This window comes from Esox lucius, chromosome 16 (genome assembly GCF_011004845.1).
Source record: "Esox lucius isolate fEsoLuc1 chromosome 16, fEsoLuc1.pri, whole genome shotgun sequence".
NCBI lineage: Eukaryota > Metazoa > Chordata > Actinopteri > Esociformes > Esocidae > Esox > Esox lucius.
This window is the reverse complement of record NC_047584.1, coordinates 16,379,405-16,404,049: the sequence shown is the minus strand read 5'-3', so window position 1 is coordinate 16,404,049 and position 24,645 is coordinate 16,379,405. Positions and strand designations below refer to the sequence as shown.

General features: G+C 40.6%; 4 protein-coding genes across 8 annotated transcripts in view; 2 read left to right on the top strand and 2 right to left on the bottom strand.

The window, feature by feature from the left end:
• The window catches only part of osbpl6 (oxysterol binding protein-like 6), a 42,622-nt gene extending 35,120 nt beyond the window's left edge, over positions 1 to 7,502 (top strand). For all 5 annotated transcript variants that reach the window (XM_029113493.2, XM_029113492.2, XM_029113495.2 and 2 more), the window contains 6 exons: positions 210 to 288; positions 2,714 to 2,858; positions 3,049 to 3,193; positions 3,432 to 3,558; positions 4,051 to 4,173; positions 4,364 to 7,502. In XM_029113493.2, coding sequence (XP_028969326.2) covers positions 210 to 288; positions 2,714 to 2,858; positions 3,049 to 3,193; positions 3,432 to 3,558; positions 4,051 to 4,173; positions 4,364 to 4,472 — 728 coding nt within the window. In that variant the 3' untranslated portion in view covers positions 4,473 to 7,502. The remainder of the gene's footprint in view (positions 1 to 209; positions 289 to 2,713; positions 2,859 to 3,048; positions 3,194 to 3,431; positions 3,559 to 4,050; positions 4,174 to 4,363) is intronic.
• Positions 7,503 to 8,721: 1,219 nt separating this feature from the next.
• On the bottom strand, positions 8,722 to 12,709 carry prkra (protein kinase, interferon-inducible double stranded RNA dependent activator). Its single transcript, XM_010894936.5, has 8 exons — positions 12,505 to 12,709; positions 12,046 to 12,221; positions 11,795 to 11,876; positions 11,625 to 11,700; positions 11,317 to 11,434; positions 10,991 to 11,085; positions 10,721 to 10,883; positions 8,722 to 10,581 (listed from the first exon to the last, which is right to left on the bottom strand). Exons 1-8 carry the CDS (start codon positions 12,561 to 12,563, stop codon positions 10,424 to 10,426), a joined length of 927 nt encoding a protein of 308 aa, XP_010893238.1. The 5' UTR covers positions 12,564 to 12,709; the 3' UTR covers positions 8,722 to 10,423.
• A 2,720-nt stretch (positions 12,710 to 15,429) lies between these two features.
• flacc1 (flagellum associated containing coiled-coil domains 1) lies at positions 15,430 to 17,113 on the top strand. Its single transcript, XM_020054491.3, has 8 exons — positions 15,430 to 15,619; positions 15,700 to 15,761; positions 15,987 to 16,084; positions 16,176 to 16,228; positions 16,307 to 16,403; positions 16,501 to 16,604; positions 16,685 to 16,774; positions 16,873 to 17,113. The coding sequence occupies exons 1-8, from the start codon at positions 15,545 to 15,547 to the stop codon at positions 16,960 to 16,962; spliced, it is 669 nt and encodes a 222-aa protein (XP_019910050.2). The 5' UTR covers positions 15,430 to 15,544; the 3' UTR covers positions 16,963 to 17,113.
• Positions 17,114 to 17,197: 84 nt separating this feature from the next.
• Positions 17,198 to 23,133, bottom strand: casp10 (caspase 10, apoptosis-related cysteine peptidase). The gene is made up of 13 exons (XM_010894935.5): positions 22,921 to 23,133; positions 22,182 to 22,468; positions 21,965 to 22,070; positions 21,723 to 21,858; positions 21,511 to 21,584; positions 21,257 to 21,299; positions 21,101 to 21,147; positions 19,467 to 19,500; positions 19,268 to 19,363; positions 18,830 to 18,912; positions 18,453 to 18,573; positions 17,829 to 18,345; positions 17,198 to 17,683 (listed from the first exon to the last, which is right to left on the bottom strand). Exons 2-13 carry the CDS (start codon positions 22,460 to 22,462, stop codon positions 17,527 to 17,529), a joined length of 1,695 nt encoding a protein of 564 aa, XP_010893237.1. The 5' UTR covers positions 22,463 to 22,468; positions 22,921 to 23,133; the 3' UTR covers positions 17,198 to 17,526.
• Positions 23,134 to 24,645: the final 1,512 nt, after the last annotated feature.

Here is a 24,645-nt window from a genome sequence, read left to right as displayed (position 1 = left end):
CATGTGCTATATCTTTAACCTTCATGTGCTATATCATTAACCTTCATGTGCTATATCAGTAACCTTTATGTACTATATCAGTAACCTTTATGTACTATATCAGTAACCTTCATGTGCTATATCAGTAACCTTCATGTGCTATATCAGTAACCTTCATGTGCAATATCAGGATTTTATCTTGACGGCTATTTCTTCCAATCTTTTCTCAGATGTCAGATGGAAAAACAAATTCTGGGGAAAATCCATGGAAATCCTCCCAATTGGGACCGTTAATGTTACGCTTCCTAGGTAATCTAGCTGTGGATGTTTAGTTCGGTTACACTCACACAAGCACACACATGCACACAGTTTTACACACTGGTCATAAATTGTAGTGATTCAAACAATTTCAGGAAAAATGTATACGTTGATTTTCTTTAACTTTATTTAGTCGTTATTAAGCAAAACATATTCACAAGCCTATTTCTCTTTATCTACTCTCAATCAACTATTAATAAAGGAGTTCATCAACCAACATATGAGGAATATGATAATGCTCTTACAAGTCTACTAACATTTGAGATGAAAACATGAAACGAGGCAGTATGTGTTATTAATGGATAATACTAAATGAGCAAAGCATTTCTCCAAACATTTATCAAAGAGGTAGACAGAACATATGCACAGTCTAAAAGGCCCTAAACCAAATGTCTTTGTTAAAGAAAGGTGGAGGGAGATGGAGGATGGCCAGTTTCTGTGTCACCACAAAATAAAACATTGAACGCAGTGTTGATATAGGTCAGAGGGGTTCACCCCCCCGCCTACCAAACAACATAATCATTCAATTTATGGGTACAAGGCATTGAAGAGGCCCACCCCACCAATGCATACAGTTTATAATGTTGAGTTCTAAAACCATCCAGATTATGGGCATTGTGGTAGACAGCATCTAATGGTTTAAGTGTATACATTGTGGCTTGAAAATTAATATAATTGTATCCCTATAGACCAGGACTGGAATGGCCTGGACTATTTCTTTTTTACTATCAAAAGATAGACAGGCTCTATTTTTTACCAGGTCAGTAATGTGTTTCAAAAGACAACTTGACTTTAAGCCAAATACCCAGATATTTATGAGGCAACTAGTTCAATTTGTGATCTATCCACGGAGGTCATTTGAAGATTAATCAAATTTGATTCCCACGACCTAGAAAATATAATGTGTTTTGTTTTATTTGCAATTAACACTAATTTAAGATCTAAGAGACTTCTGTAATGATTTGAAGTCGGGAGTATATAGGTAGACAAAGGCTTAGTTCATAGATGGTGCATTGGAATACTCTATCATCAGCATAAAATTTTTTTTTTAAATACTATATATTTTATATATTTTTTAAATACAAAATGAATGTCATTTATATACGGTGTGAACAACTGAGGACCTAAAATCAACCCCTAGGGTAAGCCTTTACGTAGGTTAAGAAATTCAGATTTGACCCCTTTACTAATTAAGGAAGTCCTGAAACCACAAGCATGCATCAGCAGTTAGGCCTAATGATATCAGTTTGCTAATTAAAAAGGAATGTTTCAAAGGTCTTTGACAGGTCACCACAATTCAACTCATCTTCTCATGCTCTGGCAAAATAATGTTTTACTGAAGTGGTTCATTCACAGTGCTGTATCCTGGTCTGAACCCTGACTGATGCATATTTAAAATACAATGTCAGTCAGAAAATATATAGCTGTATAATTCCCAGTGATCCTAGAATCTTTGCTAAGCAGTATAATTTAGATATTGGGCAGTAATTATCCATGTCGCTGGAATGCTTTCCATACTTTTGAAATAACTCCAGAGATTAGCGTCACATTAAAAATATGGGCGAATGAACCAGCAATAAATGGTGCCGAACGTGCAAGTAAACCCGGCTTCACATCATCTTCCCCAGTGGACTTAGTATCTGTAGCTAGCAAGGCTTTGAGGACTTCATTTACTGTTAGACCGGTGAAAACATTTGCCATAGGTGTCTGAGAGACCCTGTGCTCCCTGTCCCCTTAACACAGTGACATGAAAATAATGTGCCAGAGTACGTTGGGGATGTCAGACTTTCTAGCATCCCAGTAGATCCCTCAGTAACAGTGGTCTAGAGCTGCCATCAGGCGTTGTACCAGCCTCGCCCCGCCACCGCCGTCGGGCCGTCCTGTGGGAGGTAGCTCTCTGCTGGCTCCCCGCTGTACGCCTATTAAAGTGCCCTTGACAGGGTTAGGGAGGAGGGAGCGGGGCCGTGCTCTATTTGTCATCCTTTGAAAAATGAATCATGCCAGCAGAGGAGCAGGAAGCAGTGCGTGAGGGCCGCTGAGTAAGCACATTGATTACAGGAAATCACCAGCGCCTCTGACTCCATGAAAATGAAGGTGCACGGGCACCCAAAAGCCCCTGCTGCTTAGCTTATGATTCTTCTAACGCTTGCTTCTGTGTGATGGTGTGCTCCTGTAAGCGTCTCGGGCTGCGTGTGGATATTTTTCATAACGGTAGTTATAGCTCTGATAAAGACAATATCAAAAGGTCTGGTGTGATTGGTCGAGTGATCGACTAGTGATGAAAGGATCCGGATTGGGCTGCCTGTTCAAAGCAGCCTAAGGCGCAGGCAAGCGTAAAGACTGTCATTGTCTGGCGTTGCTGTGGATCTCCTGAAAGTGTCTCCGGCTGACCCCTGTGACCCCTTGTGTCATTCAGCTTCGGTGATCACTACGAATGGAACAAAGTCACCACCTGCGTTCACAACATCCTGAGTGGGAGAAGGTGGATTGAACACTACGGGGAGATCACCATTAGAAACACCAAGAGCAGTGCCTGCATCTGCAAGCTCACCTTTGTCAAGGTAAGATTTAATCGACGGGGGGGGGGGGTTGTCCTTATGAGGCGTCTGTACTGTACTGTGTCACTTTAGTGTAGCTATCTCTACCGTTTGGAATTGTAGTTATTGGATTTTTTTTTCACCAGTTGAGGAATTTGTCTTAGCGTATTTGTCTTAGCGTACCAACTTTACCGTTGTTTAATTTCACCTTCAGGGAAATTACTGGAGCTCTAATGTCAACGAAGTTCAAGGGTTTGTAATGGACCAAGAGGGGAAGGTAGTGCATCGGCTGTTCGGCAAATGGCATGAGGGCCTTTTCTGTGGAGTCCCGCCCTCTGCCAAGTGCATCTGGAGGCCAGGTAACTGTCCGTCATACTGTCACTAGGGAGGACACTTTGAACTGTTGATGGGATATTTGCTATAGTTAAGCAGATGACAACATTTCATTAAACAAACTCAATGTAGCTGAGACTTTAATATGGGAACAAAACAAACTGTTCACATTGGCCTTTCAAACTATTTTGCTTCCTGGGCATACACGGCTTTGACTTTGAAACAGATCCCTGATCTCTGTGGTTTCTTGTGTTCCTCCCTCAGGGTCTATGCCCACAGACTATGAGCTGTACTACGGCTTCACGAGGTTCGCGATTGAGCTCAATGAGCTTTGCCCTGAGATGCAAGATCTGCTGCCGCCCACAGATGCCCGCTTCAGACCCGATCAAAGGTACCGACAGACAAGCGTCGCGTCATCACAACTCTAGCTAATGTAAAGGTCGACCAATGCCCAGACAGCCGGAGGGACGGCCTGTGTATTACTGCTGCCACCTGCTGCCATAATGTGGAACAGCGCTCTCATCATACTAGACTAGAGGTTCCCAAACTAGGGGTCGCGACCCCATGTGGGGTCACCTGATATGAAAATGGGGTCGGGGGAGAATGTTTTACAATTGACTCTCATAGCCACAAATAAAAAAATTACGATTATATAATTTTTCTTCACATGGTTGGGGTCGCGGGTATTTTTAGATATCGAAATGGGGTCGTCAGCCAAAGAAGTTTGGGGACCCCTTACTAGACGGTCACACTGACTTGGCGAACTACTGCAGTTGGTGCCACCACATCTGAAAAGGAATGGAATAAGACTGCCTGAGAGTTAGTGTGCAGCTAAATATGTTGGTGTAATAATTTTTTTTATGTATTCTTTTTTTTTCATTAGGTACCTGGAGGAAGGAAACGTTGAGATGGCTGCCTCAGAGAAGCAGCGCATCGAGGACCTGCAGCGAGCTAGAAGGAAGTGGCAGGAGGAGAACGACATCAGGCATGAGCCGCGCTTCTTCAAGTAAGTACGAAGGCCAGGGCCTAATTCAGAAGGCCGCGATGTGGGTACCTCCGCCCGTGGGAAGTGGTCTGCCAAACATAGATATGTGTCTGGCTGTTCCTCCGTTACCTGAGTCACTGACGATTATCCATTCTGTTGATGACGCGTAACTCGCTGCTGTTTCACTGATTTGCCCTCTCTTTGCTCCCAGGAAAGTGGTTGATGCCAATCAAAGGGAGCGATGGGTCACTAACAACACCTACTGGGAGCTTCGAAAATCCCCGGGCTTCATCAACATGGAAAACCCTAGCCTCTGGTAGCATATGGGTGACTAAACACACCATATCGTCATGCCTGACTGAGGCTTTAACCTATGCACAATAAGGTTGTGAAATGAACGTCTCCTTGACAAGAGGACAGTGTGGAAGGACACGGGACACTGCAGAGCGGAGAGATAAGTCGTGGACCTACCGTTACACACAGCGACCGGGCCATTACCCAGCCATCCCCTGGGTACCTACATCCCCTTGGTACCTACTCATCGAGCTTACTGCAGAGGCTGGGTTGTCAGGGCAACAATCTCACCACGTAGATCTATCCTAAGCCGTCTTTACTCACCGAGTACGTCCTTGCCTTAAAAAGTCGCCTATCCAACACCACACATTTTAAAGCTTGTGGATCCCGGCTGAGTTTGGAAAGCAGTTTGATTTAGAGTAGTGTTTGGAATAGGCCTTTGGTTACTTGCTGCTGTATCTATCATGCATGTTTAGAGTGCGGCTTTCATTGGCATTACGTTATAGAGTGTAACATTTGTTGTAAAAACAAAACAAACAAAAAAAGTCTGATATTTTTGTAAAATATCTTCACCTTATAATAGAATTTAGTGAAAATGTTACTATTATACTATATTGAAAGATTGCTGTTATTTATTTTTCAATTAGCCTTTTGCATTAGTTAAATCTGTGTCATAGCTGTATTCTCTTGGGACACATTTGTTTTAAAAGTTCATTTGTTTTGATCAAAGGTATTGGTGAAAGACATTTATGTATGCTGAGATATCTCCTCAGCAACTCCCAAAGACAAACCCCTTGAGTTGAGACTTTTAGAATCCAGGTTTGTTTGGATGGGGTGGGGTCTTAGGACACAGGCATGACAGCTGATCAATAGCAACAACGTGAGAAACCACTTCCTTTTTCAGCCTTCAGGTGGCAGACAACCAAGGTCACTCATCACAGCTGTTATTTCAAGCCACAAGACAAAACTTTCTTGTACATAACTTTTTCATGTCAAACAATTCTGCTGTCCCTTCTACGGCTCAGATTCCATCTAGATTTGATAGTTTTAAGTTAAAAGAAAAGTAAAAAGTATTAATTAATATAATTCTAATGTTCTTTTATTTCCTGTAATACAATATAAATGTTTTGTTGGCCAGAGTGTAGAATATGAGTGCTGAATCCCAGCCTGCAGTCTAACTATAAGAACATGTGTAATACCAGGATGTCTCATGGTGGTCTGAAGACATTCCTACCAGGAAAGTCTGGCCCTGTGCCCTAGTCTTCTGAGGAACCTATTTAAAACCTGGCCACTTGCTTGGAGACATGGTTCCAGACCTGGTTCCTCTTTCAGTCCATATAAAGTGTCCGGGCAAGTGTAACCCTGTTGAATCTATTGAATTCATGCTGGTCTTGCGTTATTTTTTCGTGTTATTTTCAAAACAAGCACCTCTGTGAAAGTGAAGCGGTCCTCCGGTCCTGTGGTAGTTTAGAGGTTAGTGTGTCCTGGAAGTGGACCCCACATGACTCATGACCATTAGAGCGTCACAACTACACCAGACTGACCACCCCCACGTGAAACATTAGTACATTAAAATGACAACATGAATGCATATGTATGTGGTAATCTGTTGTGTATAGAGGCCAAGGGCTTGAGTTAGTCAAACATCAACTTATGTTTGCTTTTGTAAATCCCTTAACATGGCATTGTGTTCAAGCCAAAGACAATAATTTTGATTATGGAAATAGAACCTAATTCGGGTTTTGGGGTTTTAATTATTTAGTATCCACACAGGTACAGAAATATATTATGAATATAGCATTGAAACAAGTTTTGAGGTCCTAGACAACGATGTTGTCCTTAGCTCTGCACCAGTACAATTTGAAAGTTTAGATTATTACTGCCAAACATATCAGTTTTAATATATATTGTATGTCCCCTGTCATCAAGAATTTATGTAGAAGTCAATACATAATGTGTTTGATTACCACAGAATATGTTCAGTGAGCAACAACATTATTCATTGGGAGTATATTTATTTGTTCTTTAAATTGTTTTGTCTAGAGTGAAGCTGGAAATTTAAAATGACAAAGTGGCTATACTGTACATTAGAATGTAGAATGGAAACATTCAATTGTGAAGTCTAATTATTATTGTGAGTGTACTGTCCAGTACTGCAGAGTAGATACAAAAGATGATAGATATGAGTACAGTATCATATTGTAACTATGTATTCAGAAATCAATCCCAATCCTTTCTGTGCCTTAATGCATTTTTATTAACGCCTCACCCAATATTGATAGGAAACCCCATACAAGCCACATAAGGAAAACCATTTGAAATCAAATAATTCACTTTCATCACAGAATATTGTTCTCCACATCCTGTTATGGAAATGAAAAGGACAAATGTCACCACAGAAGGAAGTCTGAAATAAGATGGAGGTTACGATCAGAGAATGGTCACACATGATTGACAATTCCCATGAATAATCTAGAAATATTTAGTTCTGTGCTGTCAGCAGTCATCGCCACTAGTCCACTCGTGTTCACTGTCATGGTCAGCACACCGTCAACCATGCACACCATTGAAGTGCACAGTACAGGTTAACAGTAGCATGTTCCCATGTCCTCTTTTGGACTGGACGGACGCAAAGACTTTACCATGAACTAACACAAGACTTTGTTGACCAGGATATTTGAGGAGGACCATCTGTGATGTTCTAGTTCTAGATGAATACATTTGTTTTTGGAACAGACCTGTAGAAAACCACCAAAACCATCCTCTGAACAGTTTAACCTCCCGAGTAGTTAATCGGTTACAATGTTATATCTGCATGTTTTAAATGACATAGCCTGCCAATGAATGTTGCAAATGCCTTACGAAAGATTTAATTTTCTCAATTGGGCTTTTTCTTTGAGTTTCGGACTGACAGGTACCACTGTGTCAGAGGAGTTCTTCAAATCCATTTTCTAATGGGTTCCTTCTAAAGTGCAATTGTTTAAGTACATATCTTTCCATGGACACGACACAGCTGCTCTATAGTGCTTGTTCTAATAAAAAAGAATCAAACTGAATGAGAAGTCTGTGACACACTGTTCTGCCTTGAGTGTTTATCCTCCAAATACAGTGGACCATACTAAGGGTAGTATAGTACAGGGGTCAGCAACCTTCCTGCTGATTTACTATTTGGCCCAACATTTCTGCTGAGTTACCTGCCAGGTACCTGCCTGTTTGGCTAAATCAAACAGAGGCTCTGTCAGTTTATTTCCATGGATCTCCACACCAACAGATCTAAACCCACCAGCTGGCATCGCACGAGGCAAGGCCCATGAGGGAACTTATGAGAATCTGTAACCACCAAAGACTTTTAGAAGGCATTGGTAGAGTTTTAATCAAAGACTATTTTTGTGTGTTTTATTTCAAGTGTTATTTTGATGCAGGCAAGTTGCAGGCGGCCTTGCATGTTGTTTCATACCTGGACACAGCCATAATGATTTCATCAGCCGTGTTTGCCTCTACCGTGACATTTTTCTAATTTCTTGTTTCAAAATTACACTGATGTATACAAAAAGTATGAGAGAAACAAAATGACACTTTTCTAATTATCTATGTATCTGTGAAAACGATTGGCATCTTTGATTTTTTGTATTTGTGTACACTCCCCTTGCAAGGATAACAGCAGTGCACAATATTCTCTATTTCCTAAGAGATTGTAGGACACATTGGAAGGGATTTTCTACCATTTCTCCATACGGAATCTTTACAGATCCTGCACAGGATTTCAGTGGGAAGTCATGGTGACTGTGGCGGCAAATGCAAAATGAAGGTTTTTGTTGTCGATTAACCATTTTGACATGTGCTTGGGGTCATCATCTTAGTGGAAGACATCGTACTTAATATAGTTCATGATGCTATTGACTTTAAGAGCTCCAGGCCCAGATGAAACAAAACAGACCCAAAACATTGAAGGACCACCAACATACACTTTTCACTAAGATTGAGGTTAATTTCTGCATAGAAAAGTCCTTAAGAATTAATTTTTAGTACAAAATGAAACATCAGTTTATGGCCTTTTTTCTTCCTTGTAAGGATGCCAATCTTTTCCGTGGTAACTACTTATTATAATAGCATTACTCAGTTTGGCATAATAAATTAATAGAATAGCAGTAATAATGTTGGAATAGTTGTTTCAGGGTAGCATTACTCATGCTGATATAGTAATTCCATGAAGGTAAGAAACAGCCTACTACATTTATATTTTTTAAATGTTAAAAAGGGAGGATAAAGTTAGGATGTAGTTATAGGCCAATGTAGATTTATTTAACATGCCTGTCACACCACTTTACATGTTATAATTGTGTATTATTATGGTTGGGTACACAGCAAATGCCTGGGATGACTCCACCAAAACATCACCATACACCTTAAAACAAACCAAAATTAGACTAAATTGCCTAATTTAGGCTTTGTGACAAGAGCTCAGAACAAGGTGGAATCCAGTTGTAAAAATCATCCCATCATTAGTAGTAGTAGGCCTATAACAATATTTGACTTCACTCAGGGTGAAGGCCAGCACAAATGCAAAACACACACACACACACACACACACACACACACACACACACACACACACACACACACACACACACACACACACACACACACACACACACACAGAGAGCGCAGGAAAACATTCCCAAAGACAACAGGGCAACTACCCTCTTAGTCATCAACATCAAAGCTACCAAGATTGCAATTATTGGGTCTTTGCAGCATGAAGAGACGATAATGGCAGTCTTGGTCTTGAGGTCTAATTCAGGAGTGGTCCCAGTGTCTCAGAGTATACCATCTTGCTACCATTAACTTCATAATAATGTTACATTTTACAAAAAGAATACATAATCTAGACAGTTTTATATCCTGTCATATAATTAGAACACAAACCAAAACAAGATAAATGTAAAATGTTCTAATTCAGCTGTTGTTTTTGATGATGACAATAATCAGTTGTTGGGAGAGAAAGCCACTGGAAACAAAATTCTAAGGTGAATACACATGGCAGTTAGAAACACGAGTCATTCTCTGTTTGATGGAATTACACAGAATTAAAAAAAGAAAAGAAAAAAGAAACACAATAATGCTCTAAAATCAAACTAGAAAAGATGGTTACAAATATTGGTAGATTGTGAAAATAGGGGGACAATGTGACTTGGAAAACTTCGCTCATGTAATTGAATCTTGAACTGGCAGATAAATTATAATTAGGGAGATAAAACAACAATTTGAAATGATTTTCATGTGTCTGTTCCTATTTGATATATCTAACATGCCATTTTCAGTCTGCTTCATTATTTAGAAAATATCCCTATGACTGACTGAATAGCAGACTTTATTAATATAGAAATTAATATTACATCAAATTCATTGGTAAATTAAATATTTTCTCATAAATTCCCAAGTAGACAAGTCCAAAGCAGTTCTCTCTAGCTTAGCTCAGTGTAAATGCAGTTTTACATTTTGTATCATTCATACCACTATCACAAATCCTCACAGTGGCTTATAGAGAAACCAGTACGGTTGGATAGGATGGTTGCTGTTTGACACATTGGCCTCGAGGTCTCTCTCTTAAGTTATGTCAATTCTATTCCATTGTCCTTGTTTTTCTACAGTACATAAACCCTGCAGGGTTAGCTTGCACCGAATGGCTGAGTGGATCTTTCTCCTTAAAGTAACTTCAAAATAGCTGACATACACCTCTGGTGGTGTACGCGGGTTGCCTGTGAACGCTGTAATATTTGTCAAAATGGAATGACTCATATTAATACTGCCTTCAATATCCACCAATTCTACAGAGTGAAAAGGGGGGGGTAGAGGGAAAACAATGGTAGAGTGAGGATAGCTATAGGTTTCAGCTGGGACGAAGTGGCGATTTCTTTTTTTCATCCTCAAATCCTAAGTACGTATCACGGGTGAAACGGCGGTTTGCTAGGATGGTTCATTTGATGGAGGCCATGATCTTGATGTACTGCAGAGCGCTGTGGGCCGCGTCATTGTGCGCGTTGCTGCAGGAGATGCCCGTGCCGTGACACACAGTGACGGGCGAGGTGGACAGCTCTGCCAGGCACTGGTACTGCCCGTTCACTGTCAGCTCATCTGCCAAGCAAAGCACAGAAACACTGTACAATACACCTGGAATAGGCCCCCTGTTCAGACCTTTTTGAACAACTAAAAAGGCTATGTAAACAGTTCTGTGGATAATGTGGTTGGCGAAAAGGAGAGGTTAACCGCTAACCAATGTCAAAGTATGTGACTTCGAAGCCCTGCTCATTGGAGAGCTCCAACATCATCTGGATGTAGTCTGTGTTGGGAATGCTCAGCGGGTTTCTTCTCAGTAGAGACATCTTCTCTGCCGATGAATTACGCAAGTTCTCCAATCGCACACTAGGCTTTGGGCTCTAGAAGGAATGAATCCAAGAATGGACATAAAATTCATTCTACATGACAAGAACGTCTAGGACGTTACTAGCAATGAGGCCAAAACAGGATGAAATATTCGACATACCCATGTGATTTCAGGACAGCCGGAAAGACTTTGAAGTTTTGCCACCATCTTCTCTGCGGCTGCTTTTTTGGCCACCTTCTTGGAATTTCCTGTTGCTATTGGATATGTGTGGATGACATAATGAAGCACTCAAGTGAACAATTACAGTAGAATATGTCTAAATGACCGACCAATCCAAAAACAGAGCTCTCATATGGTATTTTAATACATAAAACATTTAAAGCTCAATCAAAGGAATTTCATGAAGCACATTTTCATGTCAGACGTTGTCTGTACAGGTAGAGCAAACATTATAGATGTTGGAGCATAACAGTGGAGTTACATACCGGTCTCTGTTAGAGACTCCATTCTGCAGGTAACAGTGAACTCTCTCTTGTGAGGTGGGCCTGCCTCCATGAGGACAGTGTATTCAGGGAGACGCCATCCCCGCTGGAGGGCCAGCTCCTTTTGAGGAGGAATCCATTTTAGCCAAGGTTTAAAAACAAGCCTTCGTATGGTCTATTGTTCTTGCGTTACCCTGACAACATTAAATAGAAACATACACAGTTCTACAATGACAACCCTGCAACAGTACACAGACCTACTGTCATCCAAAACACATTTGAAGGTCACCGAAGGGCAAAAACTAAGACACCTGCAGTATTCCCACTGAGTTGGGTTGGTCGTTGTGCTCTGGAGGGAGGCCATTACTCTCCGTTTTTATGTGGAGGCTGCAGGGGGAAGAAGACACAGCCTAATAATAATGTTACTGTCTTAAAGTGCTTAAATTCACCTTGTTGCCAATACATTCTCATGCTAACTTACGGTTTCCCAATGTCTATTTCTAGAAGGTTCAGGGCAGACTCAGCAGCCTGGTGTTTGGCTGCTTTTTTACTGGATCCTTGACCTGTAATATGAAATGGCACTTGCTTCATCCAAAGATATTGAGGATAATTCAAAAATGGGGATACAACTTTGAAGCCCGTTATATATAATCTCATATAAACCTCTGAACTAAGCAGAGTGTAATGCACACAACTAGTTAGGTACTGTAAGTTGCAAAAATACTTTTTCACCTGTGCAGGACACATCTCCTATCGTCACGTTAAAAATGAAGCTGGGTTGATGCGCCTCCCCTTCAGCTTTTTCCATAACATACACGGGAAGGTTACCAATTTTGGTTCCGTATTCATGTAGAACTTGTATGGGTGTTTTACCCGGACAAGGTGTTTGAGTTTGTTGAATACTCAAGCTGCATAAAAGTGACAATGAATAGGCAGACATTAGTGTCAATTCAATGGAATAGCTGAATTTTACATTGTCTGACAGAGATTAAGATAGTACTGTACAAACTGCGGGAAGCACACTATGCAAAGTGAGTTTATTAGGAACAGCTAACAACTATAAAGTTAGACTACTTGCACAGTACAAAATATTGCTCAGTAAAACTGGCTAGCTTAGTAACGAGCATCATCAAATGGATGGAAACAAATCGGATCCAGCTAGCTACAGTAGCTTGTCGTAGCATGACAGACCTCGTGTTGTTGTTGTGCGTAGTCCTTATTTGTGTAGACTGAAATCCGTCTTGAGACATGACTGATAATATAACAATTGCTAATTGCCAATGTTCTAGGGAATATCGTTTTATAAGTGTCAATTGTCTGCTGTAGAAACCGGCGAAAAATATGTCTGGAGGGTTGCCGATATTTTTTGATCGCTCGATTACTGATCAACATCCGGTTTAAAAGTTCAAATGTGTATTTTCATAGGCGAATACTGCCATCTACTGTTCCAATCGGTTCCAACAAAGCGCTAGATGTTTTGGTACGTTTTCAACCAGGGGTCCGGGGGTCCTTGGGGATCCATGGAGCTACTGCAAGGGGTCCCTGGAAATATCTCCCAAAAGTATTTTTAAATTCGTATTTTGTTGAAAAACAACCCCTGCATACTGTCTATATAATTTTAATGGAGTTGTTTGGTATTGCAAGTTATATGTACAGTGAGCCGGAGTTCTTGTTCAACACCTTTGGTCTTCTCCGACGCACCGGTCGATTTGCAGGTGTGCAAAAGCTTTGTAGTTTTAAATGACGTAACATTATTAATAACACGTCATTGTACATTGTGTTTCTCGTTTGGTTAACTTTGAAAACAAGTATTAACTGTTATTGAGTGGTGTAGAGAGGCATGAGAAAAAAAGGGTTTGTTTTTTAACACCTTGCCAAATAAACGAGGCAAGTAGGTTTGTTTAGAGTTAATATTGGTTTTGGGTAGGGAGGGAGAAAATGTTTTAGAAATACAAGTAAAACAAAAACTGGTAATGTAACACTGAACATTTCTGTGCAAAAGAATTGTTCAGATGCGACAAGATGCAATAATAATAAAAATATAGAGTAAATAGGGAAAGTATGATATGCCTAAAATATTTATACAGAGTAATTTGAGTTATTAAAAAATAAGTTAAAAAAATATTTATATTTGGGTTCCTGGGATTCGGTAATATTTCAACTTGGGACTTTTTATATTTTTGAACTACATATGATTACATTTCTAAATACCCCACATTATTAGCCACATATCAAACATTCAAAAAATCATATCTTCCCATCTCAGGCATTAAAGACTTTTTATTATTTTCCATTTTTTTTCCAGATTTGTACACCTTTTTATCTCAACCCGTAACGGACAAAATGTAATTAGTTTAAACAGGATTTTTATCAAAACTTGTTATAGTCAGTCCAACATTGCATGAAAATGCTGAGTATGTCACATTAAACACTTTTTTTGTTAGCCGAACCCCCTTGACCTCAAATATTGATATGAAGAACCCTCAGATTCTCTGATGTTGGTTAATAGTCACATGGCATACAGATAAACAAATACAATATTTAAATATTTTTAGCAAGTGATTTAAATTTTACGATTTTATAAATTATTAGCTTTTCATCAACTATAACCCCCTGCAGTTCCTTCACATACCCCAGGGGTTTAGAAGCCCCTAGTTTGGGGAACCGTGTATTAGACAATTACACATGCTCTAACTAATTTTCTACTCTCAACTTGATGATTCTTCTGCCTGTTGCACTTCACCTTGACAGTGGCTGTCGTGGCATCTCTGGCATATGTTTAGGACTTTGTGGTGGAGTGCTTATGTTTCGTAATGCTTCTCTTCTTTCCTTGCTTCTTGTGTATGCTGCTCTTTACACCTCTGACACTGTGCTCTCTCACTTAGGTCACACTTTTCTTTCCTGCTTCAACAACTTTAGGAGACGGTCCTGGCGCTTGCTGGACTTTCTTGGATATCCTGAAGCCTTCTTTTTTCATGGCAAAGAGGGACTTAGCAATTAATTGCAGTTCATCTGATCACGCTGGAGTATATGCAAATTGCCATCATAAAAACTGAGGCAGCAGACAAATTAATATGTGTCATTCTCAAAACTTTTGGCCACAACTGTATATTTTCATACTGGCTGCCCATAAAAATCTAAGCTTGATGACCCCTGGATAAAGCAGCGTACCCTGGTGTCCCTCATTCATTGTTGTTGTTAGGAAACATTGTATAGTGTCAGTGACTTCATTCATGGGAAATCATTTTCTCCTTCCCAAACAGTAAAGTTGGCAAGAACTTCAGAAGTTTACTATGACCTCATATTGGATTCTCAGAGAAGCTTTGAAAAGCACCTGTGCTGCTTAGATCATCATTTGAATGATGCTCCTGCTTAGCTGGATTTGCTAAATGACGAACATGTGAGTTTTTCATTTCTCTTTACATCGCTCAACTACGAAACGACAGCGTATTAAAATATAGCTGGTAGTTGAAACGGGCTGGAAAATCATTTTCAATAGCTTGGCTTACTGTATCTAGCTTTGCTGCAAATTATATTTTTTTTGAATGATGCACACAGCACTGGTAAGACTCCACACCCATAGCTGTGGGACGTGGGGGTGTTGAGGAAGCAACAGGACCACCAGTCGGACACACCACCTCCCGACAAGATTCTGTCGGCAGTGGAGGCCAGTCCGATACCTGTTGGCCGCATCCACCACCACGCACCCAACCATTATCAGCACGTCCCGATTAAAACATCTTCCCGCGACCATGTCCACACCAGCTGCCTTGGTTTCTGCAGGGTGCGCTGTGGTGTGAGGGGATGCAGAGGTCTGAGAAAATGTGACTCGTTTCGTGGGTTGACTGTACCACCCACCACTGACAGCAAGCTGGTCTTAAGGGTCTGAGCAAAGCTTACAGCTGCCAAAGCCTCACCCAGGTGGGTGCCCCACTTCCAGCAGTTTGTCCCAGACAACGTCTAGAAGATGACACGGGGCCCCGGGCAGGTCTATCTGGTCGACCATTCTGCGTGCCTGTTCCAACAACACTCCTAGCACATTACCACTGCCTTGCCTCACTAAACACCTTGCCTGAAGACCATCACCCTGTCTGAAAAACAACTGTGGGAGACCAAGTCAAGACCTCCCACTGACAGAACCCTACATTAGTGTTAGCCATGTTGTTAAAGCACTTTGAGATTCCCTTTGTAATGAATAAATGTGTTTTCTAGGCAGGGGGTCTGGCAGGAGATGCAGGAACAGATGGGGAAGCTGACTGCCCTCCTGAAAGATGAACGGCGGTCCCACCACCAAAGCTGCCGTGCGGTGAGAGATCTGGATCGTTTGTCCAAAATGGTTAGGTGAAGGAACTATCACCTTTTGATGTCGGCATGTCTGTTGCACAGCTGTTGGAAGAAGCAGAGTGGAGAGCTGAAAGAGTCAAGCAGCAGCAACAGCTGGAGATGGAGTAGGTACTTGCTGTCCCACTGTTAGCTTAGGTGTACTCTGAAAGGGAAGTCATGTCTTTTGTTAACAACATATATAGGCTACACTGCGAAAGTAAAAAAAAATAAAAATACTAGACCACTCATCTATTCCATTGTTAAATCATTTATGTAGGAATGTCAAATTGGAATATGGTCTATAATCTTATGTAATTTATTTCCTGTCCGAAATTCCCCTTGACTTCTAGGCAGCTGATGCAGGCCCACAGATCTGAGATCAGTGCTTTAGTGGACTTCCACACCAAGACTCTGGAGAGGGAAAGGGGCTGTGCAGAGGAGAGATGTGGTGTGAAGCAGAAAACATAGCTGATGGCATCCTAAGAGGATACTAACACTTTAAACTGTACATTAATCTCAATCTTTGTTAATCCTCACAGCCCTGCTTGAGAAAGATTACGACTTCCTCAAAAGTTCCTTCCGAACATACAAGGTGAATTTACTAGTCAGAATGTGGTGTTTCACATTTTACCAGCCAAATTTACTCAGAAGGTCTGGTTTACTGCTCTAGGACAATATCTTTGAGGAGATGTGTAACAGCTGGCTAAGGAAGGAAAACCACTGGAAAGAGGAGCAGGAGAGGATTCTCACAGACCAACTAATGCATTGTGGGGTTATTCACACTTCAGCAAAGAATAATAATAACTATTCAGGTTCTCGGTTTCAGTATTGACATTTACAAATGTTATTTCTCACCCTTGACAGTAAGTGAGAAGTTGAACAAAAGTAAGCAAGAAAAGGAAAACCAAAGGGAAGCATTCAAAACGCAGATGGCAGACCTCCAGGCCAGGTTTGAGGCAGAGAAAGAGGTGCTAGGCATGTTTTCGCTTCCAACTGTGAACCTGTGTTTAAGTTTGGGCAATGTTAGTTACTGAGTGTGTTGGTCTAGGTGTTAGCTGCTGAACTGACAGATAAGGATGTGACCATACATTTGCTGAAAACCGCCCTTCAGCAAACACAGCCGCAACTGGACACTGTGGTAGGCTGCTAATACGCTATATCCATTACACCTTAAGCAGCCGTCGCTGGAGTCTCTGCTCAAACCTGCTAGTGATGGCTATCTTCTTGTTGTTACAGACCAGCCATCTGCCAGACTTTGTGAAGAACACACGCCACCTCAGGTCAAGACGTATGTCACACAATATACCAGAACCAACAGTGCCATAGTACTACTCATGACCACACCAGTATGTGTCCGGACGTCACATTGTTTTTGAGGTTTCTGAAACATTGTGTTATATGACATGCCACATTGTGCCAAGAACTACCCTGGGATGTGTTGAAGCAGCAACAACAACAAAATTCATAAAATTGATTGAAAATATAATTTACTGATTTAGGCAGTCAATATGATAAAAAACTAACAATCTTGACAAACATTTGTTAAAGTTACTTAAGTGCAATTTTTTTCCCCCATTTTCCTGAGCAACATTTAAAACCGAAAAGTTCATAAAAATGAATTTGTACATATTCTTTGACAGAATTAAACTGTAATTCCAGAGAGGTATATCAAATGTAAACATTCTGTTTTGAAAACACATGTAAGTTTATATCTGAGGGACTCTAGAGACTAATGTGTAGACTAGCATTTCTATTCAAGTAGTTTTAAACAAGTTTATCATGTTAGTGAGAGTGTCTGAAGATGGTCACTGATTTGGTGAGAATGCTAAAAATTACAGCAACCAGATTTCAACCCCTCTGCTCGAGAGGTCTCAAGTGAATGTTTGTGGCTCACAATCTGGGTGGTGAATTTTTGGGGTTGGGAAAAACCACCTTTTTCCTGAGTGAGTATGCAGGCTGGGGCATCTGCTTCTTCATGCCGTTTTCATCACTCATACAGCTGACATCATGGTTCACCTTGGTCAGGATGGATAGCAAGTCATGTCCACTGGACAGAGGGAAACAAGTGAAAGGAAATTAAATCCAGTATTCATTTACAAACCATTCCCTGCGCTCCCATCTGTGTCACACTCTTTATTGACGCTTATATAGAGGATTTCCGACACAAACCAAACCCATCTTTGAGCACTGACCTGGGCACCAAGCTGATGAGGTTCTGGCACAGTGACTGGATGAACCACGATCCCTGCTTCTTGTCTCTAAAACACACAAACTGAGGTATGGTGGCCATGCCCAGAAGGAAGTCCGAATCTGAGGGAATGGACTCTCTGGGTACCCGTGCATCCGTGCAAATCGAGCCAGTGGCGGTACGGCCTTCAGTGTCTCCGCTGTCAGCCTGGAGAAACACGGGCTGCTGTTCCTTGATGCCCTGGCAGGCCTGGATGAAGAACAGCTTGGGCTTCCCCGTCAGTGATTTGCACATCAGTCCAGAGAAGGGCTCTGTGATCTGCCTGACTCGAAGCTCCCGGCCGTCCACCCCGTACACGCCTCCTTCCAGACCGTGACTCAGGATGCAGCACACCAGGCAGTCATTTTGGCTGTGGTCACGGCAGCGGAGCTCTTCGACGAGAGACAGTATCTGTTCCCCACTGCAGTCTGACTTAACCACCACCTCAAAGCCCAGCCACTTAAACACACTGACCAAACTCTCTGTAACAGAACACAAAGACAGAGGTGGTTCTGGTTTAGGTTCTGAAAAAGCACCCAATATACAAGTGTTGAGAGTATTTCAGAATGCAAAGTAAAGATGATCTTACCTTTGTCGATGTTTGTCCCCTCCCTATTGTTAAAATATTTCTTTGAATGGCTGAAGTTATGGTTGTTAATGATCAGACAAACTCCTCTCGAACTTCCTGTCATAGCATATTCTTCCAGTTCCTACAGAAGGAAAACATACATATTGTATCATTGATCTAGTAATACATCTTTGTATACGAAAATGTTATACATTCCAGTTCACAAAAAAACCACACATTAAGATGACCTAGTCAATGTTCAGCCTAAGCTGATGCATTTGGTTCAAGTGGCAGCATGGGTCTGAATCTGGCCCACTGCTCCTTCAGCATAAAAAAAAATGATTTACTGAGACTTTCCTGAAAGCAGTTATCAAAACAAAAATCACCCTAAGACAAACCTTGGAGATTCCTGTCTGAGTATCTGCTAGGAAAGGGTCTGTATTGTCCCCATGTGATGATGTGGACGAAACACGGCGATTATCTATGGGTGAGAAAGAAATGGATCAGGTAAAAATGCATCAATGGATAAGAGAAAATGTGGAAGCCAATGAGCAAACAGCAAGTGGGAGAGAACAATCTATGGGCTGTTTTTAATAAGGCACAAGAGTTTGTGGCATATGGCCAAAATACCACAGCCAAGAGCTGTGCCTGGGAACAACGCACCTTGCCTACGAACAGGGCTGTTCTTAGGCACTCTACGATGCGTCATGCTGAAGAACCACTCTTAACCATGGTATATTGGCCATATACCAAAACCAATTGTGATTACTTATTTCATGACTTTCAGCCAATCGACTTTCAAACCACCCAGTATACAGTGAAAATTCTAAACTGACCATGGACCAAAGCAGCACGGTTTTCTTCACTGGTACTTAGTACACCCAGTCGAGGCGAAAGTTCCTCATTCACAGTATCTGAGACCCTTTGCGCATCTGTTGTGTGAGAATACCAAGAGATCAGTCAAAAAGGCTGTGAGTTCTGTGCTACTGTACTGAGATCAGACGTGAAGGGCATCACGCCATGTGTGAGACTTACCCATAGTAGTGTAAGTGGAATTCAGAGAGGATAACTGTGAAAGGAGACAAGAGGGAACACTGAGTAAATAGACATGAAGGATGGCCATAGACTCTAATGTGAAGACAAAGGCTGTATGGAGGACAATGTGTTGAGTACATTAGAACATACAACTGTGTTTATGTGGTGTGTTTACATTCAAGGCAATATATAAAAAGTTGTGACACTGTAAAATGTAAACCACAGAATGCAATGATGTGCTAATCATTTAAACCCTAGATCAAATAGAAAATGGTACTAAGTAAACATATCAGATGTTGAAACTGAGACACTTTATTGTTTCTTGAAAAAATATATGCCCACATTGAATTTGATGCCAGCAACATGTTTCAAAAAAGCTGAGACAGGGGCAACTAAAGCTGGGACGGGCAATATTGGCCGAAAACCAATATTGGATGGCCGTGATCTTCGGGCCGTCAGGCGGCACTGCATTAAAAACAGACATGATTCTGTAGTGGAAATCACTGCATGGGCTCAGGAACTCTTCTGAAAACCACTGTCTGTGAACACAGTAAGTCGCTGCACCCACAAATGCAAGTTAAATCTCTACAATGCAAAGAAGAAATCATATATAAACAAGATCCAGAAGAGCTGCTGCCTTCTCTGGGTCCGAGCTCATTTAAGATGGGCTGTGGTGAAGTGGAAAACTGTCCTGTGGTCTGACAAATGACAAAATGTTACATTCTTTTTGAGAATCATGGACGCCTTGTCCTACGGACTAAAGAGGAGAGGGACCATCCAGCTTGTTATCAGTGCGCAGTTCAAAAGCCAACATCAAAAGCCACCATTAATGCTGAACAAAATATACAGGTTTTGGAGCAACATATGCTGCCATCCAGACAATGTGTTTTTCAGGGAAGGCCTTGTTTATTTCAGCGAGACAATGCCAAACCCCATTCTGCACGTATTACAACAGCATGGCTCCATAGTAAAAGAGTCTGGGTGCTAAACTGGCCTGCCTGTAGTCCAGACCTGTCACCCATTGAAATCATTTGGTGCATTATGAAAACAAAAAATACGACAAAGGAGACCCGGAACTGTTGAGCAGCTGAAATCCTATATGGAGTGTAACAGAGGCCAGCGAGTACAGTGCTGTGCAATCAGTGAAAACCTCACTCCCTGACACCTTACGAGGCGCTCTAGTGACACACTGGAGCCCGTGGGTTTTTGCCTCCTTGCTAGCATGCCCGCCTCCCGTGACTGACGATCCAGGTTTGAGTCTGAGTAAGACCATTACACAAGCGAGAATAGGAAAACATTTCCCTTTCAAAACTACAGCAATTGGTCTCCTCAGTCTCCAAACGCTTGTAGAGTATTGTTAAAAGAGGCAACACAGTGGTAAACATGCCCCTGCCAAACTTTTTTTTAAATGTGTTGCTTGCATCAAATTCAAAATGTGTATTTTCTTTTCCAAAAACAATAACATTTCTCAGTTTCAACATTTTATTTGTTGTCTTTGTACTATTCTCAATTAAATATAGAGATAAATGATTTGCACATCATTGCATTCTGTATTTATTTGCATTTTAAGCAGGAAAAGTTTTTTGGAAACTTATGGGTTGTACAATAAAACGTTGTGATAAATAAAGTCTGACCTCAGTTGAAGTACACAAGCCTGAAGAATGCAGTTCGGGAATGAACACTGGGTCGGAATGTCCGTGTGTTTCCACCAAGGCAATCAGGAAAAGGAACGTAAGCATGTTATAAAATAGGGGAGAACATTTTACATCTACAGTAGTCACAGCTCCTACCTGTTGGTCCACAGGAAACAGGTCTCTTCAGTTGAATGGATCTCTTCAGTTGAATGGATCGAAGTAAAATAAAGAAAAAATAGTCATGAGATTCAGTGATGATAACACAGCAGTAGCTAAATTGGGGTGAAAAGGGAGTACCTAATAATCTACTTTAAAAAAATAAAGGGGCAATAAAGTGCTGCAGAGTGGAGACAGCTGCCATTTGGCTGACCAATGTGAAATTCCATGACAGTCACAGCCCTGCGTGTTACCTGGCTTTCTGGAAGAACTTCAGATGAAGACCTTGTTCTTTGCAGTCCCGCCCCTGTTTCTTGGGTTATTGGCCCTGATTGGTTTTTCAAGAATCAAACATGTTAACAGGCAGGCACGGGCATGTCAAGTATCAGTAATAGGATTGTTCGCCAGATCAGTGTTCTGTCAGACTGTATTAGTCACACATAGAATCCGGAAGTGAAAACCCTACCCCTCTGTGTCTGAAAATTGTCGATTTTTGTTTTCAACATGGGGCAGACACTTTCAAGAATGATTGTAAGGGTGTGTAGATTGTGGTTGCTTAAAATATCACATTTCTCCATTTCCAGGAACACTTGCAAGGTAGTCTGAAACAGAGCAACATATGTAATGTCTGGTTGAACAGGTAAACATTACCACTATTCATGTGTTATAGGCTTTTCTAGTGTGACTAAGCATTTCCTGTGTACTCACCACATTGTCCTCCAATTTTTTACGAGGAAGGTCATCTTTTAACAAGAACTTGATTTGCCTCAACTCATCTTGAGTGATGTTCTCAGACAGCTCAAACAGTAGCTTTCTGCAGATAGTTACTATTAGTCATTCACTCAAGTTTTCATCGTATGTTATGCTCAACAGCAAAATAATATTGCGTCATGGTTTCGCATTTTCTATAACCGTCTATATTCACCTATAAGGACAGATGAGGCTGCTGGTTGTTGGAAGATATTGGCTGAGGCCATGCTCTCGTATTAAACCATTCCGTTGGATGGTGCGTAACAGATCCGGAAGCAAGTAAGGTTGTTCTGATGTTAACAGTTCTTGGTCCATCAAAAGAGAGAATAGCTTTCTTGCTGTCAGAACTGAACTTACGTCCTTCTCAACCAGGTTTTTGCAGAGAAATGCAAGTGCTTGTTCCTCTTCACTGCTCAGGGCTTGCGCCACCTTTAACAGCAGCCTTTGGAAATCCATAATGTCCTGTTGTAAAACAAACACGTTTCTGATATCTATAAATACATATTTTTTATTTGCTCGAAAAAATTTAAATATCAGTAATACATATGAAGGACGTCATGAGACCCGGGAATTCGGGTTTTAGCCCAGGATGATATTGGCAGCACCAAGTCAAAGTCCAAACCCGGATGGAGTTAAGCGTTCGTGACCAAAACCGGCGAGTGCTTTGCTTAAACCGTAGTTGCAACTACTGACTTTCTGGCGAACGATATAGATGTTCTGGATCTATGAATGCCAACTCGGCTGGTACATTATAAACTAAGTTTCAAACTAAAGTTCAGAATGAAATAATATTAATTCTCCTACTAACAGTCCCACGAAAATCTCAATGTACAGATATGCTTTACACTCTAAAATACAGTACTGTTTCTTATTAATTTGAACAAATGCCGCACCCAAGAAAACCTTAGCCAAACCTTATGTACTTGAAGTTTAAATGGCGTTTTCTGAGTCCGAGTCACCGAGATGTTTCAAGTTGACATAATTGTAGCCTACTTTAGGGCAACAAAAAAATATCATGTTCTTTGATTAACAACTTAGTCCGAACTATAATACCGAAAGTATCAGAATGTTTCAATAAAGGGGTTGAGGAACTACTAAAACTATCAGCGTCTTGTGAGCAACATTAAAGAAACACTTCCGGGTCACGAAAATCTGGACATTTTCAAAATAAAACAGACCAACGAATTACTTAAAAACTGAGATAAATTGAGTTGATTCATTGTTTGAGAACATGTACCTCTCAAAACATTGACAACAATTCAAATATTATCATATTTAAGAGTAAATTCGATGAAAAGTGTGTGTTAAAACACGTTCCAAGGGAAAAATACATATAATGCCAATGACAGAATATGGAAAACATATTGCCTCATAGCTCATAAACTATTAAATATTCCACAAAGAAAGCAGTGTAGGAAATGTCGAGGAGAATGTGTAGAGTAAGACAAACCTGTCTAATCATGGAGAACGGTGTGCTACATCTAGCAACACAATATTTCCACACCCTATTTTTCCACAATGTAACTCAATGGATATGAAATACATATTGACACATACAGAAAAAACTATTCTATACGGCGGTGTGAATGTATTGTAGGAAATGTTCAGGAGAATCTATAGATTGATTATATGCAAAGACATCAAGGGGCACTGTGTATTTGCAATTGTTGCTGGCATTTTACTCCGCCCATCCCATTGGCCACAATGCAACTCAGTGGATATGAAATATATATTGCTCTATAAAAAAAAACTATTATTTACGCCGCAGTGAATGTATTGTAGGAAATGTTCAGGAGACTCTATAGATTGATTATATGCAAAGAAATCAAGGGGCACTGTGTATTTGCAATTGTTGATTTTTCAAAATGCTGAATAGCAGCCAGTTTAGATCCATTATTCCTTTTGTTAATGGAGGTGATAATCACCACTTGTTGATTACTTAACAATTCAGCCAATGTAGTTCTCCATTACATATATTAACTGGCCATTATTCTGCTGTATCACCTTTAGAGATGTAGATGTAGTATTATATTTGTAAAAATATAAAATGTATGTTTAATTTGTGAATGTGATACTTTGTAAGAAATGTTGTTGTTCCTCCAGTTTCTAGCTCCATCAGAACAGTACCAAAGTACCAAGCTATTCTCCAATATGTAGTGCAAATACCAGTTGATCTGAATTATGCAAAATCTAGCTCACTGCTCAGCATTTTTTATTCCTTAGAAAATGTAAAATGTTATTATTTCACCTTCATGACTGGGTTTCTTTGACCATCTATAGAACTGTTTGCATACAAAACATTCAGATGACTTTAGGACATTTATATCAGTTTTATACTTTTATACATTTTACTATAAAATTGACTAGTGCTATAGTTATCCCAATCGTTGCCAGGTAGCATCTCGTTCACAAATCTCTCATTTGATAGGCTTGTAATATGGGAGGGTTACACACAGCTTCTCCTTATTGGCTTATTTAGATTATTTACAATACAACTCTTGACAAGTATTCATAGCAATATTCCCAGAGAGGTCTTTAAAGCACCATGGACATCTCTATGTTTACAAATTTATAGCATATGGCTGCCCTGTATGTTGGTTGCATAGGGCCAAAACCCATGTCTTCATTCTCACATTACT